Source organism: Labrus bergylta, chromosome 23 (assembly GCF_963930695.1).
Source record: "Labrus bergylta chromosome 23, fLabBer1.1, whole genome shotgun sequence".
Taxonomy (NCBI): domain Eukaryota; kingdom Metazoa; phylum Chordata; class Actinopteri; order Labriformes; family Labridae; genus Labrus; species Labrus bergylta.
This window is the reverse complement of record NC_089217.1, coordinates 14,957,670-14,975,948: the sequence shown is the minus strand read 5'-3', so window position 1 is coordinate 14,975,948 and position 18,279 is coordinate 14,957,670. Positions and strand designations below refer to the sequence as shown.

Here is an 18,279-nt window from a genome sequence, read left to right as displayed (position 1 = left end):
CAGAATGGAAAACGAAACTTAACTATTTATCAGGCGCATGCTGTTATGCTGCTCTCCTCCACTTGAGGGCGCCCTCGCGTCATTTGACTTCATACAGCCCTGTGCTGATTAAAGTACAGTAGAGCTGAACTCAGTGGGGTTATTTATAAAAGGCCAATAAACTGCTGAAGCTTTTCCCATTACTTAAACTATACACAGTCACATTCATTATGCGATGCAATAAAGGCAGTTTTAATACATGAAATAAAAACAGGCTTTTCTCTTTAAAAAAATGATACATGATACATTTTGCCACTAAAGAAGGACTTTTTGTTTATTTACCTGGTATCAATTGTTGACAGATGTTGTGTGTATGTGATAAATCCCTTCGGTATCAGGGAAATATCGTTTCACATAATTAAAGGATTACCATGTAATTCACGCAGCAGCAACTATAAACATGTCAGATGGTGTGTCAGATTACATTTGCTACTTTTTGATCTCATCACTGTAACAGTATTAATGTAATCTGTAGAAAAAAACCTCAGGCACATGTCTCGCCTGCGGTGACTTCAATTGTGAGAACACAACTTTCATACAACATCTTCAGGCTTGTTATATTCTCTAAATTGCCAAAATATGTACTCTTTCAGAAATCGTCTAATTTCAAATGACCCGCACTGGACGGAGGGAAAATATTAAAGCTTACTTTATTTCCTTTATTTCCCAATTTCAAGCTTCAACATTCAACTGGGTATGAATTCTTTAGCATGTTTAATATAATAGGGTCTATAAAATAGTGCAATTGTGATGTGTTCTTGAACTGATCATTTTCAGACTGTTATACATGTTAAGTAACATTTGGACATTAAAAAAAAAAAAGAATAAAGAGGGGACCTTACTGGTGAACTCCAAAACAGCTGTTCCGATTATTGATTTGCAAAATGTATTTATTCATAGGAAAGAACAAATTTCACTTGGGAGCTGATGCAGTCTGTCATTTCTTCTTCTTCTGTTTTGGGAACACACTCAGTTTACATTTATCACAGAATAAATTAAATCAAACAACATAAAACATCCGAGTCGTTTTTTTTTCTTCAGATCTCATTCTGCAGTATCAGGATTAATGTGCATCAGCTTTTGCATTGGTGGCTTGCAGCAGATTTCCCATCAGCCTCTGCTTCCTGCTCCCCTCCCACTCTGTGAAGGGAATATATACAGTGCATGTTGGAAGTGATTTTTCCATGATTTTTCCCCCCCTTGTCTTTTCTTACACCATCTGCCGCCACCAGAAACTCTGCTTTACAAGAACAGAGCTTCCATTCTTCTCGCCATATCTCATCTGAGCTTGAAACCTGTGCTGTTGTTTCACTCCTCCATCATCAAACAACCAAATGAGGAAATAGTCTTTAGAAGAGTACAGTTTCATAGAGTTGCAGAAACCAAAGAGCAGTGAAGCTGATCTGGAGGCTTAAAACCTTTAGACATTTTAGGTGTTTTTCCCCTTAACCTGCAAGAAATGTGTTTGTTTTTTAAATTAGCTCTGTGCACCATCTGTGAAAAAATCCTTCAGCAAAAATCTGTTTCTAAGGAAAAGACTTCGTCGTAAAGATCTGATTGTGCAACGTGTACATCAATTAAAGAGGGATTCTCATAAATTTGGCCACATGGGGGCAGCAGAACAAGCTGTAAATACAATATTTACATCAATCAAGTAAATTATTTTAAGCACATTTTGATGCGAGCTACCTATGCATCCAATCTGAATTAGGATACCAATTCATTCAATTTGACTTTGTTCTGTTATCAGGGAGAGGAAAGGAGCCATGGGTAGATAGATAGATAGATAGATAGATAGATCATACTTTATTGTCAGACGTAGTCTGAAATTTGCCTTGCGTCACAGCGGCTCCGTTTGCGGCACAACAATTAAGACAGGAAACAAAGATACAAACATTTGACACAACATTCAAACACAACACAACGCTCAAGATATAAACTTTTGAAACAACACTCAAACGCCAAACAAATGCCCAGAGGCCCTACACGTGCTTTGGTCAAGGATTCAGCTCCACATTCAATTTTAGAATTGACTGGTGAACACAAGAGTGTTTCAGTCTGACCTTATTAAAACGTGGGACCCTGTATCTGCGGTTTGATGGTAACAGTTCTTATTTTGTGTTCAGGGCGTGGTCAGGGTCAGAGGCGATGCAGTTAGCCAGTCTTAAAATGCTTTCGTTGTAGGCGGATTCATAGAGTCTTTGCATGGGTTGGCCTACAATCTTAGAGCAGATGTTCAACTGCTGGAGCAGTTTAGACTTCAGAGTGGCAGACAGACACATATACCATGAGGTGTTACAATACTGTAGGACACTTAGAATCACAGAGGTAACAAACAAAAGAAGAATCTGTCGACTCGTCCCAAAAGATCTCAGACGGCGGAGGAAATAAATTCTTTGTTTTGTCTTTTTACAGATGTAATCGATGTGATCTTTCCAGGACAACAGATGGTCGATCATTATACACAGATATTTACAAGATGACACTTGCTTGATTTTTTCATCATGAATGAGAATAGGAGCTTTATGAGCATCAGATGGTGAACCAAATACAATTTCCTGTTTTCTTTGCATTGATCTCTAGAGCGTGTCTATCGCGCCACACAACCATTTTATTCACAGCATGTTGGTGCATGGTGGGTAGGATTCAAACCTGCGCCGCCCACTTGGAGGACTCGAGCCTTCGTACATGGGGCTTGCACACCTACCAGTAGGCTGCCAGCGCCCACTGGTACTGTATGCAGTTTTATCATAGCTTTTTCATTGTTTGGCAAATACCGCTTACCATATTTTGGAAATTGGAAATTTTTGAATTTTTCTGGGTGGTAGTAGCTCAGTCTGTAGGGACTTGGGTTGGGAATTGGAGGGTCGCTGACTTGGTCCCAGCACGGACCAAGTCAGGCAATTGGCCTGGTAGATGGAGAGGTGCCAGTCCACCTCCTGAGCACTGCCGAGGTGCCCTTGAGCAAGGCACCTAACCCCCCACCAACAGCACCCACTGAGGGCCGCCCCCCCCCACTCTGAGACCTCTCCATTAGTGCATGTCCATAGGATCCTGTGTGTGTATTTCAGCCTGTTTGTTAAGCATGTTCATTAGACAGATTGTAAAAAACGAATTTCCCCTCACAGGATAAATAAAGTATATCAATTATTATAATTATATAAGTGCTTTAAAAAAAGTTTTAAATCGGGTCCTTTAATTCTATTTCTTTCTTTTTTTGGGGGGGGGGGGATTAGCTTTGAAGTGACATTAAGACATACATTAAAAAAAAGAATAGTGTGGAAGAAAGCAGTTAGAAGTCCGTTTCACGAGGCACTGGTGGGGTGCATGTGTGAACACAAAAGGCTGAACATGTTTAAACAGCTGTATGCTGCCTTTTTTCTGCCAGCCTGGAAAAAGTGCATGGAGTCAGGGTAAAGCCTGATTTTACTCATCAGCATCAAATCAATGCCATAGGTTTGTGTAGCCCACTAACTATGCATATGTACCTAGCCTATCTTGTCATCCAAAACCATAATGTGGATGAAGCCACATTTGAACTTATTACCCTTCTAGAAAACTCGACTTGTAACCTTCTGAGGGTGGTTTTATGAAGCTGATCAGTCCACTGGAAGAAAAGTCTTGACTGAAAAAACATTTATGCAGACATAAATACATTTCTACAGCTTGATGTAAACATGACAACGAATAGTTTCCCTTTGCCTCATATGCTTACCATACAACAAGTGATGTTCACTTCCTGCTCTTGTCATTTAGTCACCTATTGTTTTGTTTGTATTATGGTGTGTTTGTATCACATCTATGACTGACTTTAAAATGACTTTTCCGTATTTGATTTGGAATCGGCTACAGTATGCGCAGGGTTAATTGGGCTTTATTACAGCACATGATGTTTTTAACTTCATGAAATAATTCGTTGAAGTTCCCTCACCTTAAAGGTTTATAAAGTGTTAATTGTCCTTACAGTTGTGTGATTGCTTTCTGCACTGCACGCTGTCTAATTAAATCACGGCGATTTAGCCTGTTGTGTAACCGCATTTGCATTAAGCTTTGATTAAAAAAAAAAAAAAATAGAATAAAGAAAGAATAAAATAAAGGAAACAGACTGTTAAACACTGTGGCTGTATCTCTGCCTCGCGATTTGCTGCTACGGGGTTCCCTTTAAAAGGGGGCAAGGCTCAATGCTGGGAATTCACGTCATTTCGCCGTTTTACACACATCCAGATCAATGAGAGAGAGAGAGAGAGAGAGAGAGAGAGAGCGAGAGTGAGTGAGTGAGTGAGTGAGTCTGACGGTCTCTCTCTCTCTCTCTTCAGTCTTGCTCTTCCAGGAAGGGATTATTAACCAGCACGCTGCCGACATATGAAGGGAAAACACTGGCAGACAAAGAAGTTTTCACTCCGTCAGCCGCGCCGTGAACCCGACCAGCAGCTGAAGAAGAGAAAGCTAACACGGCTACATGAAAAAAATAACTTCTTCAACAACAAGCCGAGCAGTCGGACTGCCGCTTCTGCCGCTGCTGCGCGGGTTTCTATAGGGGGGGATACAAAAAAAGCAGATAAAGAAGAAGAGGGGGGCACAGCGGAAAAGTGGAAGGACAAGGAGAGAAGTTGACGGGAGATAATGTCTGAATCCTCCTCCTCCGCTGCGAAAAAGGTAACAACAGTCTCCACAATTTCTCCTTTTTAGTCCTCTCGGTAGACACTTTGCAGGGAATGGTTTGAGTCCCTCATAGTGATTATTCCTGCAGGGACTCGCAGTGCTGCAGATCACCTCGCACAGACATTCAGTTTGTTTTGCTCGTCATCTGTTGCTCGCGGCTGCACGCTTTTTTAGTTCACCTCCACTCTGATGGGAAGGAGTCGTGACTGTCTGTGACACGCAAAACGTTTGATTCACCGCCCCCCCCCCCCCCCCAAAAAAAGTGTTATAACCAGTGGGCGAACCTGTTGTTATTTACACATAAACACAGCAATACACGTGAGCAGTTTAAGGAGCATCGATAGGAAAAAAAAACATTCGAAGAGGGTCTCATTCATTCAGAAATCACTATTAAAATCACATCATGTTTGCAATTCAACTATTATTTTTTTACGGATAATTTGTAATAATTTACGCCTAAAAAAAATCACTAAATAATATAAATTAAATAATTAAAATTAAATAAAATAAATAAATATCACCTTAGTCTTTCAAATGCCATTTTAAGAAATATCTTTAGACATGATTTAGCCGAGAGCAACAACTTAATTATGGAGAACGATGGAGAAAAAGAACCTCTTGAACATTTTTTAACCTAAGGTTTCAGCTATTGGCTTTAACGTGAAATGGTGATGGCCATTTTTGGTAAACTCCGTCATAAAGACACTGTTTTGAAGACACATGTTATAACTCTGAATGAATTGAATTGAATATATTGAGTTTTCCCTCATTCCCCCAGACATGTCTTGGTTTATTTATCTGCTACGTTGTGAGGTATGGTTGTGTTCAGTCTGTAGCCAAATTAAATCCTGACAGGACATTCATTTTGTCTTATTTTATGAAGACAGCCTGACACTTAGGGAAGGGTTGATAACAATACATCTCTTGACAAAGTAACTGTTTCATTGGACTAAATCTGCTAGCTGTAGGTCAAATGAGGTGGATGAACATTGCTCAAATTTTATACAGTTATTAGATGATGCTTCACACCATCTGCACTTCTGAAATTTCCATGATTTTTCTAGAAAATTTCAAGAGGACTACCCCTGAAATCCTCCTGACTTGCTTGTTCACACATGCACCTCTCAGCGGGAGACTATCCTAAATGGATGGGAGGGGTGAGGGGTGGGGGGGGTGGGGGGTCTCAGGAGGCAAGGCATGGCGTTAAAAAGAGCGATGCGTAAGTAGTGGACTGGACGCAGATACAGAGTCCGCAATACGAGATTATAACGATAGTTATAGTTCCACCAAAAGCAGAGAAGAACATACTGCCCAACGGAAAACAAAATGAAGCAGTGTCGTTACATGCAAAGAGATGGCACTGGTCGCGTGCAGACAGTCTGATCGTGCACCGTTCACAGGGAAGTCATCGCCCCCCTCAGGCAGTTTCCAGGAGTTTTGTGCAAGTGTGAAAGCGCTATGACACACACACAACTCCTGAACGTTTCCTGAATTTTATTCACACCGACTTTACCCAGAATTTCAGTGCAGTGGTGATGACGTTTAAATCACATTACCGGTGAGCGACTTGTGTGAGCGTCCTGCATGTTGTGAAGCTGCTTCCCATTCTTTTCTGCTTGGAAGTACGTTCTCTACCACTTGTTGATGTGAATACATTAAATCACAGGTATAGCACCAAAGGGAGAAACTGTCAGTAAAGTTTAGGCCGAGGTTACTCTTCGTCATCCTTTTTACATCATGCACTGCCTCCTGAGACCCCTTCCCCTCGCCCGCTGAGAGGTGCATTATGTGAACAGGAAAGTCCGGAAGATTTCAAGCAGCCTGTCCGGAAATTTTCAGGAGATCATATGTGGGAAAAGGCTTTTGAAATATGAGATGGACACAAAAAAGATGCATGCACATTGAAAACAGAAAATTAGAATCCTAAAATATTGAAACGTCTATTAGTAAGAAGATCTACACAACACTTTGGCATATAGCTTCTCTCCACAGGGGGCGCCACAATTGGCACGAAATGAAAATTCCTCATAGCTGCTATAAAGTGAGAATGAATGTGCGGGGCTGCTCTGCTCTGATTAAAATACTAAAGTGTTAATAATCAGACATATCAGCAAACAATCACCGTTTCTAAAATGGGAGAATTTTTACCTTTTGCATGTTTTCTGTTTTTCTTTTGGATTAAACTTTGAGTTTGGGAGCTTTGGTCGGACAAAACAAGCATTTTGAAGACACCACTGTTGGGAAAAGATTTTGTAATATTCTCTCTGTTGTTTTTAAAAATCTTGTTAAACATATTGTATTTGGCAGGTTTATCACTGATTTAGTCATTGGTTTTGCATATGTCGAGAAAGTTAGAGACATATGATATCAGATGTTATGGTCGGTCATAAATAACTGAAAACAATGCCAGCTGCTCAGAGCCAGAAGGGGAAATATGGTGTTTTGTTTGTGAGGGATGTCTAGTCATCACTGAGTCTGATGTCACTGCTCGTTGCAGTCTGAAGAGCGAGCCGCTCTTCACTCTGAGAAGTTTCGCATCACAGCTGTCGGTGGACAGCACCGCAGCCGTGTGCTGTTTCAAATCACTCTGCGGTTTTCTGCAGCGTTCTATTCACAAGCTTTATCCCTTTAGCCCTTGATTGCACATTACCTTAAGTTTTCTCTGGACAGAGGCAATTCTAAAAAAAAGTGGATGTTAAGCAGTGGAAAGAGCGGCTTCTGCATTTGAGAAGAGGAAATAAAAGACTTAGCTTGGCTTCCACGGGAAATTCCTGGTGCATACAGTTGGTGTGCAGGTCTCTGAGAGGCTGGGTGGTGACAGAACGCCAAAACTGGGGGGGGGGGGGGGGGGGGGCAGAAACAGCAAAAACGAAGCTTCATTTCCTCAAGAAACTGTAGTGGCTTCATGCTCTGCCCACATTTACAGGAAAGGAAACCAGTCGACAGAAAACGGCCACAATATGGAAAGCCTCTTACGTTCACCTAAACTCAATACGTGTGCTGCAGAGCTGAAAATCTTACCACTCGGCACAGCTGCATCTAAAACTGTTTACGCATTACAAACATTTTATGTATTCTTTTTCTGAATAACGAATCACTTTTTACGGCTCAATGCAGTAAGAAATGCTCATGTGATTTTTTGAAAATGCTTGTTTTGTCCGACCAATAATCAAAAACCCAAAGATATCTAACTCAGAATTATACCACATGCATGAAATCTTCATAGGAAGGTTGAATCCAGTGAACGATTGTTTCTTTTTCTGATGAATGATAAAGTGAATGATCAGATTTAATGCAGAAAACATTTAGAAAGTGTGTTCCTAAATAACATCAAAGTCCTCACTAACATCTTCTGATGTAACAAATGTTTCTGTGCAAACGAAAACTGGATTTTGCCTCTGGTCTGATCTGATTTCTGATCTGATTTATTACACAATAAATACACAGTTACAGTGCAAACGTACACATGATCAAGATTGAAGGTTGACCTTACAGAAACTGTTATCATTTTCTAATACAGATCACAAACCTATGTCTTTTATTCTAGGGCTGCATCTTTTTGTATATAAAAATGCTTACCAGTAGAGCAAAGAGGGACGTCTTTCAAAAACTTTTTTTTTTTTCCGTCTGAGAAACAGTCTAGACACAAAAGATTTTCGTATTTTTATAAAGTGTGGGGGAAGTGGCATGCATCAAGTGCTGAGATCTGATTCAAAACAAGTGGCCACTGCGACGAGGTCAACTGCCTCCGTTAACCACTAGGCCATCCTACGCCCCAGATTTTATTTACCATAAAAATCCCACTTGTAATTCTGAAAGAATAGTCTGGTTAATTCAGAAAAACGGAGCAGATTTTTATTGTCTCATGAGAATGCAGTGCCCTTCAGTACATTACAAACTAAATGCAAATTATTATTAAGAAACGGAATCATTTTATTTCAAACTGTAATGGTTATGCTTCAGAGTAATGCGTCGTAGTTTGCCAAGTCTGTGTGGTAACCAAATGTTTTTCCTGCAGAGATAATGCCAGTCAATGCGGAAACAAATTATGTTTTTTTTTTCCATCAGTTCATTGCCAAGTCTTTAAAAAAAAATTATTTACATTTCTTCATTTGCTCGTTCAAGCTAAGAAAATGTTTTCTTTTTCCCTGTGTTTTGTTTTGTAGCCTGTCAATTGAAATGATATTTTTAAAGGTGCCGTCTCAGATGGTTGGCGTTGATTTATGTTGTGATGTCTTTGAGCCACTAATGCATCTTTATGGCTGAATTCCACATTTGCAAACACAGTGTCAGTTAGTGACGAGGTTACCATCGCAAAGAAACACAAGCGGCAAAAGCATGCACGGCATTCTGGGTATTTGCATCTCCACAATGTGTCTTCCCTGCATGTCGGGCCTCTTTATTAGAGGCGCATACTGCTCTGTGTGCAAAGATGAAACCAAGGCTAGCTGATGCTGTGGGTGCACGGCGAGGTGAGGCGAGTTGGCGTGGGGCTGTTTGGGTTCAGGGCCGGTGCGTCGTGGAGCTTTGTGAGCCATGCTTTGTGTCTCTGTGTCTATTCATAGCAGGAGAGGAGCTCTTTCAGTCCTTCCGCGAACCCGCTGCCAAACTCTACTTCCTCCCCCGTCCATGCTCCCGCCGCGAGGCCAGCCAGTCGAATGGAGGACGAGCCTGCCAGGCTGCCTGCGCACCTGCGTGAGTCACACACACTCACACACAAACACACACACCCAGATGAGCAGTGACTCTTACACACACCGAGAAGTCGGCCATTTGAGTTGGACGGCTTAATGTTTGGCTGTTTTTCTTAATGTCTAGCCTTCTACATGTTTTTATTTGGTTGAATTGGTAATCTGGGAAGTCAGATTTAATTAAAGTCTTCCCCAGAAATCACCCGTCAATCAAACAGAGTGGGCGGGACTGACGTCTTCTGTGGATCTTCTGTAGATCCAGTTTAAGCTTCTGCAGGTGTCGATATCCGACAGATTGGAGCAGCAAACAAAAACTATAGAAAGTGTTTTCAGAAGAGCCAACATGAGTAAATAAAAAAAGTGTTCAGATTTATCTTTAATACTTAAAACCCTTCACGTCCAGTTATGACGAGACACACAACATTATCACCGCATGAGTGCCGGCCCACTCATGCTGCACCTCTCAGCTGTGAGGCGTTGAGGCAGAGCCGGGGGTCAAGACACCTGAACCGTACACGCTTCCACTGGACCAGAACTGACAGACCTACTGCACTGGAATAACCAACAGTTGCACTGCAGGCAGGTACAGCTGATATGCAGTTTGGAGAACACACAAATCATAGAGGAGGAGGACGAGGAGGAAGTGAAAACAAAACTCGTGGGGATGTAATTTCAACCAGTCTGAGAACAAAAACCAGTCAAAGTTTAACAGCTTTTCTCACATTGTCAATCAGCTCAGTTCACAACATGTTTACTTTCATGTCTTCTGACTATTCAGCGGAATTCTTGAAAGATTGAACTGATTGAATTCATGAGCTACATCCCTGCATTCAACTTGCATCAAGAGTGATTGAATAGTATAAATAGGGTCAGAATTTTTTTCCAAATCTCAGATTTTGCCATCGGTCTCTCAGTGACTGCCAGTCTCCGGACGACAGACAGTTGAGCCAATCAGAGCATTGTAATCTGGATTAGGAATGGAGTCGTCTTCTGTCACCAAGTCGTATTTTCAGAGGCAGAGCTTTGAAACTTAACTCCTCTTGCTGTGAGACTATGCAACGTAAGAAGTGATGACTTGCGCTGCGTTCTATTTGACTTGGAAGTCGGAAATTCCGAGTTGCTGGTCTGATGCGTCATCAGGAACGCCCCCTGAAGTCGGAATCCCAACTCGGGAACTTTGAGCATCTACAGTAGTCTGAGATAAAATCCAACATGGCAACTATTGTGTATATTAGCAGCTTAGTTATTTGAGTCATCAGCAGTGTAATTAAATCAATCACACAGAAAGTGTTGTGCAAGTACCGAGAACCGAGTTTCAAGGTAAATGAAACGCACCCTTGTCCTTTCTGGCAGGAAAAGATCAAATTCATAACCAATGAATTGGATCCCTGTTCAGAATGATTTAGTGTGGGGTTTTTACCCTTTATTGTATTTTATCGCCATAAGCCAGTGGTGGCTAATATGAGCTAGCGCTGGCAAACTTGAGATATTTGTTGCTTACATACTGCCAATTCAACACGGGATATTTATGCATGCAGAGTATTACACAAAATTAGAAAGGTGGGGCGAAGTCATCCAGCCCTTGATCTGCCTTTGGAGGTAGTGACAGAGGCAGAATGAGGGGGAGACAGGGCCAATGTGTAACATCAAAACCTGAATGATGGAATGGCAATGTGTGTGTGTGTGTGTGTGTGTGTTTGCATGTCTAAGTGTGTGTATGTGAAGCTCCCACTGTGTGCTCACACAATGTGTCTCTTGTGCTTCTGTAACGGCGTAATGCAGTGTGAATTCACACACTGGGACACGAGTGCCGCTCGTCAAGTGTCTATTGAGTCTGGCTGCAAAAGCCCAGGAATCCCCAAAAGGTCACCTCTTCAGAACTTACTGGGTGTCATAACTAATACTATGATGTCCATGTTTTATACAGTCCATGCATGTAATTCTTTCAGCTTGTTTTTAAACCCCAAAGGCTGACAACATGCATTTCTGTGAGTAGTCTGGAAGGTAAACATAACTCAGTGCACCTTTTATCATATGGCTTACACACTGGTAGGGTTAGCTGGTATAAACTGAAGAGAATAAAAAAAAAAACAGACTGTTATGTTGTTATTAGCTGACTGGAGAAGTTGGATTCAGACTGTTTTTGTTTTTAAGTACACAATCTAATGAGTAGTCATGTGGCTTTTGTTTCTAAGAATTACAATTCTATTAATTGGCTAATCAAAACCAACCCAACCAATATCAGTTTTTCCTCCTTTGTGCAGACCAAAGAAAACCAACTGTAGGTTCTATTTTCTACCTCGATTAGACGACCTGGAAGTGCAGGTGTTTGTTAAACCTGAGAGGGAGAGCAAAGTGGGAATCAAACAGTCTGCAGGTGAGGCGGTGAAGGGGATACTTTTTGAAAAGTCGGTGGAATGAAGCAACACTGTGACATTTACGACCCCTCAGGGCTTCGGTTCGGTTGCATCGGCTCATAGTTGCTTAACCAATCACTGAACAGGCGGGGTTGGAGCGGTGCCAAAGAGATATGCTTGATGTTCAAAGAGTAACCCTCGGCTGCTTTGTCCATGTGCGCGTCAATATTTAACCCGTTTATTTATTTTTCTAGCAAGTGTGAAGTTCAGGGCTTTTGTCTGGGCACTGGGCTGGGTGGCTGCGCAGGCCATTGGTTGTTTGAGACGCACAGGAAACTCCTTCGGCCCACTTCCTCTTTTGCATTGTTGCAGAAAAAGGAAGAACGCTCAACAGGTCCGTGTGGAGTTTCCTGCCGAGTTAACTGATGGGTCAGTTCACATCCGCAGACATGTGGAAGTCCTTATTTGTTTTAATCAGATTTCAGACATAGTTCCTCACACTGTCACACACCTGCAGATCAGGAAAATGCCCCCCCACCCCACCCACCTCTTTAGTTTATGGCTGCTGCAGCTCGGGATCCTCTCCTCCCTCCGAGAGACAGCCACATGTCTTTGTCACATGCAGTCTAAACACCTCCACTCGTCCTTTCTCTTCTGCCTATATAAACACACGTGCTGGAAAACAAGACGTCCATTAACCCCCACACTCAGAGGGAGTTCTGGCCTGAGGGGGGGGAGAGAGGGAAGGAAGAGAGCAGGAGTAGGGGGAGGGGGGAGGAGAAGGAGGAGGAGGAGAGGAGAGGGGGGAAAAATAGACAGAAAGAAAAAGAATGAGGGAGGAAATTGCAGTGTGGGCAGAAATCCGCCTTCTCCATTTCCTGGAGAGGAAGTGGATTAGATCGGGGAGAGTTGCAGCCTGCTCCTCACACTAAAGAATGCTACCAGGCTGGATTTTAACCCTTTCAGACAGACTTCACTGTAACACACCAATAGCACAACCTGGAGAACAAAAATATTTGGAAATGTATTTCCTAAAATGAAGAGAGACTCACTTCTTCCTCTTGCCACATCCTACCTGTGTGAGATATGTACAGTACCTACCTGTATGAGGACTAAATACAGATCAAAGCTGTCAATGAAAATGAACAAAGAGAAGATCAGCAGCTCACACTAGTCATTGAAATGTTTGCAGGACTGAGAGTCTAAATCTTACAAGAAGATTTGCATCTTTTTATTTTTATTTTGAGGGAGTTTGTTGTCACGCTTAAGTTTCTATTCTGTCGATTTGTCAGATAATGTTTGAGATAAATTCTTAAAATATAGGAATTTGTGAGCAAAGAGCGTAACTAACCGTGTGATTACTGTATATAGATATATGTTGCCAAATGGAGGGCCAAGACAGATAACATTTGGGAACCACTGAGTTAATGTAGGAGGAACAGCATGAGATGTCAATTTTTTTTTTTTTTTTTTTACAAAACAGATCCTTGAATGACCCATCATGGTCATGCTTTATGATATTTTTATGGAAGACAAATCACCCATAGAGGTCTCATCCTCTCCAAAAATAAACCCTGACGTTTTTAACAGTATATTCCCTGTTTAAAGGACTTTTACGTCAAACCCAAGAATGTCTCTTCTATGGGGCTTTTGAGGCTGCTAGACGACCTCTCGCTTCTTAGCTGATTGAAACCCTTTATGGTTGAACCGTTCAGGCCAGCAGTGACAATAACGATGTGACCTGAAGCACTCAACATCAACAATCCCAACTTCCAGGAACATTGTTTTTCAAACGAGCGTTAAAGCTAAGTGCTCTTTAATCAATTTAGTGAGTTGGGCTTTTTAAGAAGGAGATACCCTGGTTAGTCTCTGACCATTTGAATCCTTCTTGATTTATTGATGGATTTGCAAAAAAAACAGTGCAAACCCAGAGCACACAGTTATACTGAAACATATTTACAACCTGCACAGTATAGTTCAACCTTTTACACCATTATCACCCTCTTATTTGAGGTTATTATGTAATTTTCAGTTAGGTTAGCTTAGTACAAAGTCAGGAAGAAGGCCAAAACCGCTAGCTTGGCTCCTTTCATCGATAGAAGAAAAAAAAAAAACCCTACTAGTGCTTTTAAAGCTTACAGATCTACATAAAAATATCTTGATGTTTAAGCAACTTCCTGGCAGTAACATCACTGTGACCACAAGCCTCCAGGAAGTCCCTGCACCCAGCCAAGAAATGGTCCAGGTCATAAACCCATTTCAAACTGTAACTCTTTAAGGTTGGCTGTCATCAAAGTAAGACAAAGAAGATTATTACCGAGCCATGCCTGCTGCTTTCTGTTAACTTTATTCAGTATGCTAAGCTAAGATAAGCTAACTGACCTTTGCTATGGGGAATATTCCCCATACAGCTACAAGAAACACAATGAGCCTCTCTTAAACCCATTAAAAAACAGAAGGAATATATGTAATAGTTTTTTACATTTATGTTGGTGCTTTTATGCCTTTGTTTGAGACGACAGTGGATAGAGTAGGATATCAGGAAGAGAGAGTGGGGAATGTCATGCGGGAAAGGAGCCGCAGGTTGGACTTGAACGTGGGTCGCCCTCTTTGCGGACTACAGCCCCTGTACTTGGGGTGTGAACTAACAGCCAGGCCATTGTCGCACTTGGCAGTGTTGGTGTTTGAGCAAAGAAATGTACAGCTTTTAACCGTTAGCGGAGCAGTGTTGTCACCCTATCATGATTCTATGTCCTCAAAGGCCTCGGAGGTTCTGCGCGGGAACTGTCAGAATAATGCAGCTCTGCAGCCAGCCGCTGAACTGGATTTGTTAGGGGTTTGAATTCAGTCAAAATCCAGGCAACGTTGCTCGACATGGAGCCCACGTACTTAAAAAGCATGACGCAACTGAGAGCTAGTCAGTAGGACGAAGACACTGAATTATTTAAAGGCCGAAAAAAAAAAGACAAGACGTCCCAGGATTATTTTACAGTAAACAGACAGGAAATACAAAGGACAGTAGAAATATCTTAGTGGATGATTAAAAAAAAAAAAAAAAATCTATGTCCATGGAAACAAGACTGGCTGGTTTCCTTGGTGCATGTGAGTGTGTTTGTGTGTGCGCGCTCACAGCTGGGTTTGCACTATGCATGCTTGTATGAGTGGGTGGATGAGTGAATCTTGAGTCTTTGTGCTAAGCTTGCCAGAGGTAACGTAGGTGTGTGTGTGTGTGTGTGTCTGTGAGATAGAGTGTTTTAATGTACATGAATTTAACCCCCTTCACCACCTTTCTTTAGTCCCTCTTTCTTTCTTTGTTGTGTACCCTTTTTTATTATATGGGGGGAATTGTTGTCAGAAGGTATGTGTGTCTGTGTGTATGTGTGGTTTGGTATGATCAGTGTGTGTGTGTGTGTGTGTGTGTGTGTGTGTGTATGTCTGTGTGTGTGTCTGTGTGTGTGTTTGGTCTTTCTGAGGGGAAATTTCCTGCCCCTGGAAGCAGCTCTTGTCCTCAGGAATTTCCTGAGTGGGCAGACGGCGCTTCCTGAATAAATGTTGTTGTTGTTATGTGTGTGTGTGTGTGTGTGTGTGTGTGTGTGTGTGTGTGTGTGTGTGTGTGTGTGTGTGTGTGTGTGTGTGTGTGTGTGTTGAAACTGGCCCTCTTTTCTATTCTGAAAGGGAAACTGTTCTCACATGCCAAGTGAGCTGAGCGCAGCCCCCTTCTCTTCCTGCTCGCGACACACTCCACATGGCGTTTCTAACAGAGGCGGGGGTGTGTGTGGGGGTGGGGGGTGCTCTACACTTAAAGCCACAATGAACACACACTCGTTTAGCTGACTTATAGTGTGTTTAATTGGTAGAGTCAAGAAAGCTAAAGTCCTCTTTTTCTTGATAAAGGTCTGGTTTGGTTTGGTCTTTTTCCTGCCCCTCAGGAGGTGTTTTATATCTGTGGTATGTATGGAATGACAAAAAAAAGAAGGCATGCTGGGTATTTACCCAAAAGGAACCCATAAACATAAGCACAGGGACATGCATGAGACACATAAGGAAAGGAACCCTTCAAAATGTAACCAACCTTGATGATACAAATCTTTTAAAGTTAGGTTTTGACAGATTTCCATTTCATCCTTAAAGTAAACTCATTAAGCCAGATAAAAACATGCTGCTTTCCTTGCGTACACATACACAATTGGTTGTTTATTTCACTTAATTGTACATGACAATAGGCTACACTTGTTACCAGGGGGTGTCAAGGTTCACAGGGGTCACATTTCAGTTTGTACCTTGGTTTCGGGGTGTCGGTTCGGTACACATTTAGTTCAACAGAGAAAAAAAAACAGCAAAAAGTCCTGAGTGCATATTTCTAGGTTTCTCTAATTTACAAGAAAGTTCCAACTTGTGTTGTTAAGAACGACCTGTGATAGTAGGTACATTAAACAAAAAATATATATTCATGAAATTAATTACAACACAAAGCCTGATTTGATTTGTCTAATATGCAGCAAAATAAATTGTTTTTAATTTGTATTTACATTCCCATTATATAGTTGTGACTACAGTAACAACTAAACTTCCATACAAAGAACACAAGACAGAGAAAGACACATAAAAAACATCAATCAGATTCACAATATTTATAAAGTGTTGCAGTCACATAGTCGTTATCGACATTCGTGTATGACAGTATGTGCTCACAGGCTGGGACATCAGGACGAGGCTTGAACACCTTTAAGGCACACTTGAGACAGGGGTCCTCTACTGAATAAACGCACATAGCCTCAAAAGAAGTAGAAGCTTTGGTAGACCCTCTCTGATCGGCTCCTCCGGGTGATGTCGTCTTATATTCATTAAAACATTTGACATTTTCGTCCCCACTGTGAACTAACTAGAACTTCCTCCACAAAACTATATGAAAGAAGCAAGCGGGTCTTGGAGCTCCACCGTCTTATGTTACTACTGTTTGTTACTCTGGCTTTGCGTTCATCCAGCTGTTTTTTAACAGAAGAATGTATCACTCAGTGAATATTCGTCCTGGGAAAATGTAAACAAAGGAAGTTTCTGCAGCCTGCTGTTCCCTTCGACTGACACCTACCCCGCAGCAACAATCTCAGACATCAAAATCATCCTTGAAGGAAAAATCCATCTTCTTGTTTGCTTTTGTAGTTCATAAAGAAGCAGCCATATGAATTTCAGTCTGTTTCATAAACTGATACAAATTCCTCACAGGAGCTTTAAGTTCTGGAACAATTTTGATCTAAACATGATGGGCATGGAATCTAAATGAAACCAATTCAGCTACATGTGTCGATGTACTCGAGCTAACTATTCCGATGAAAATCGTTCTATGGTTGAACTTGCAGGTTGTCGAATTATGCAATCTAGGATGAGACTTCCCAAGTAGATGTTCAAAACAAAACGGTTGTGAAACACTGCAAGAGGAGCTTTTCATCAGAAGTTGATCACTCAAGTGTTACGCTGCACAAAATGCTGACTTCACTTTGAAATGTAAAGAAAACAAAGGGTGTGTGTGTGTGTGTGTGTGTGTGTGTGTGTGTGTGTGTGTGTGTGTGTGTGTGTGTGTGTGTGTGTGTGTGTGTGTGTGTGTGTGTGTGTGTGTGTGTGTGTTAGCTAAATCAGAATGCCCCTGCTTGTCTGAAACACACAAATGTCTTTGAAGCTTCACCATTTCCAGAAAAAGAGAGAGAGAAAAAAAAAAAAGCTGGCTCCCGAACAAAAGGAAGAGTGGCAGTTGAAGCTGGTTTCAGGAACTAACCTACAAGAGCCGGCTTGCTCCCGCACTCAACAACAAGCTATCAAAAACAGGTCGTGCTACTTCCTGGCCATAAAAGTTCCGTGTGATTGATGATCTGTTTTAAGTTTGTTTTGACTGGATGGAGTCCAGATTTGCTGGACGGGAGACAGGCACATGCATGCCGGTAGAGGAAGCAGAGGATGAATATGAGAGAAGGGCGGGTGTGGGGGTTTGTTCTTTAGAAAAAAGAAAACAAAAAAGTAAAAGTTTGCATGCGCGGAGGTGGATTTTCCCCTGCCGCACCCACCTGACCATGTACAGAGACACACACAAAGCAAGGGGAGTGAATAGTGTGCGAGGATTAGCTGTGGAAATGTGTTGCTCTCATACCCACATGTCCCTGAGTCAGGGTGTCAGAAGGTCACAGCCAGCCCTCCTCCTCCTTCTCCACCTCCTTCCTCCTTCCTTCTTCCTCCTCCTCCTCCTCCTCTGTCTGGAGAAAGAAAAACCTTTTTCTTTATTGAGATAGCAAGTCCAATATCCGCCTACTTCTGCGTCGAGAGAAAAGACAAACATTTACTGAAGAACTGAGTGACTAAGGAGCTTTGAGTTTGCAGAGCAAAGTCCCATGCACACTAATGCAGCAATGCTTTTTGTTTTGTTTACTTAGTTATAGTAAAGTCAGGTCAGGCTAGGCTGACATCAACAGTCTGAGATTTGAATGTGCATCGCTTGTGTCTTTGTGTAATTTTAGACTCCTGAGAGTCAGGAGTTTTTGACA

At 41.8% G+C, this 18,279-nt stretch overlaps 1 protein-coding gene across 2 annotated transcripts in view; it reads left to right on the top strand.

The window, feature by feature from the left end:
* The first annotated feature begins 4,291 nt into the window (after positions 1–4,291).
* The window catches only part of etv6 (ETS variant transcription factor 6), a 31,329-nt gene continuing 17,341 nt past the window's right edge, over positions 4,292–18,279 (top strand). Inside the window, exons 1-2 of one of the 2 annotated variants that reach the window (XM_020634807.3) lie at positions 4,292–4,695; positions 9,270–9,396. In XM_020634807.3, the coding sequence (XP_020490463.1) occupies positions 4,663–4,695; positions 9,270–9,396 (160 nt within the window). In that variant the 5' untranslated portion in view covers positions 4,292–4,662. Of the gene's footprint in view, positions 4,696–9,266; positions 9,397–18,279 lie in introns of both variants that reach the window. The other variant, XM_020634806.3, reaches the window with a different exon arrangement.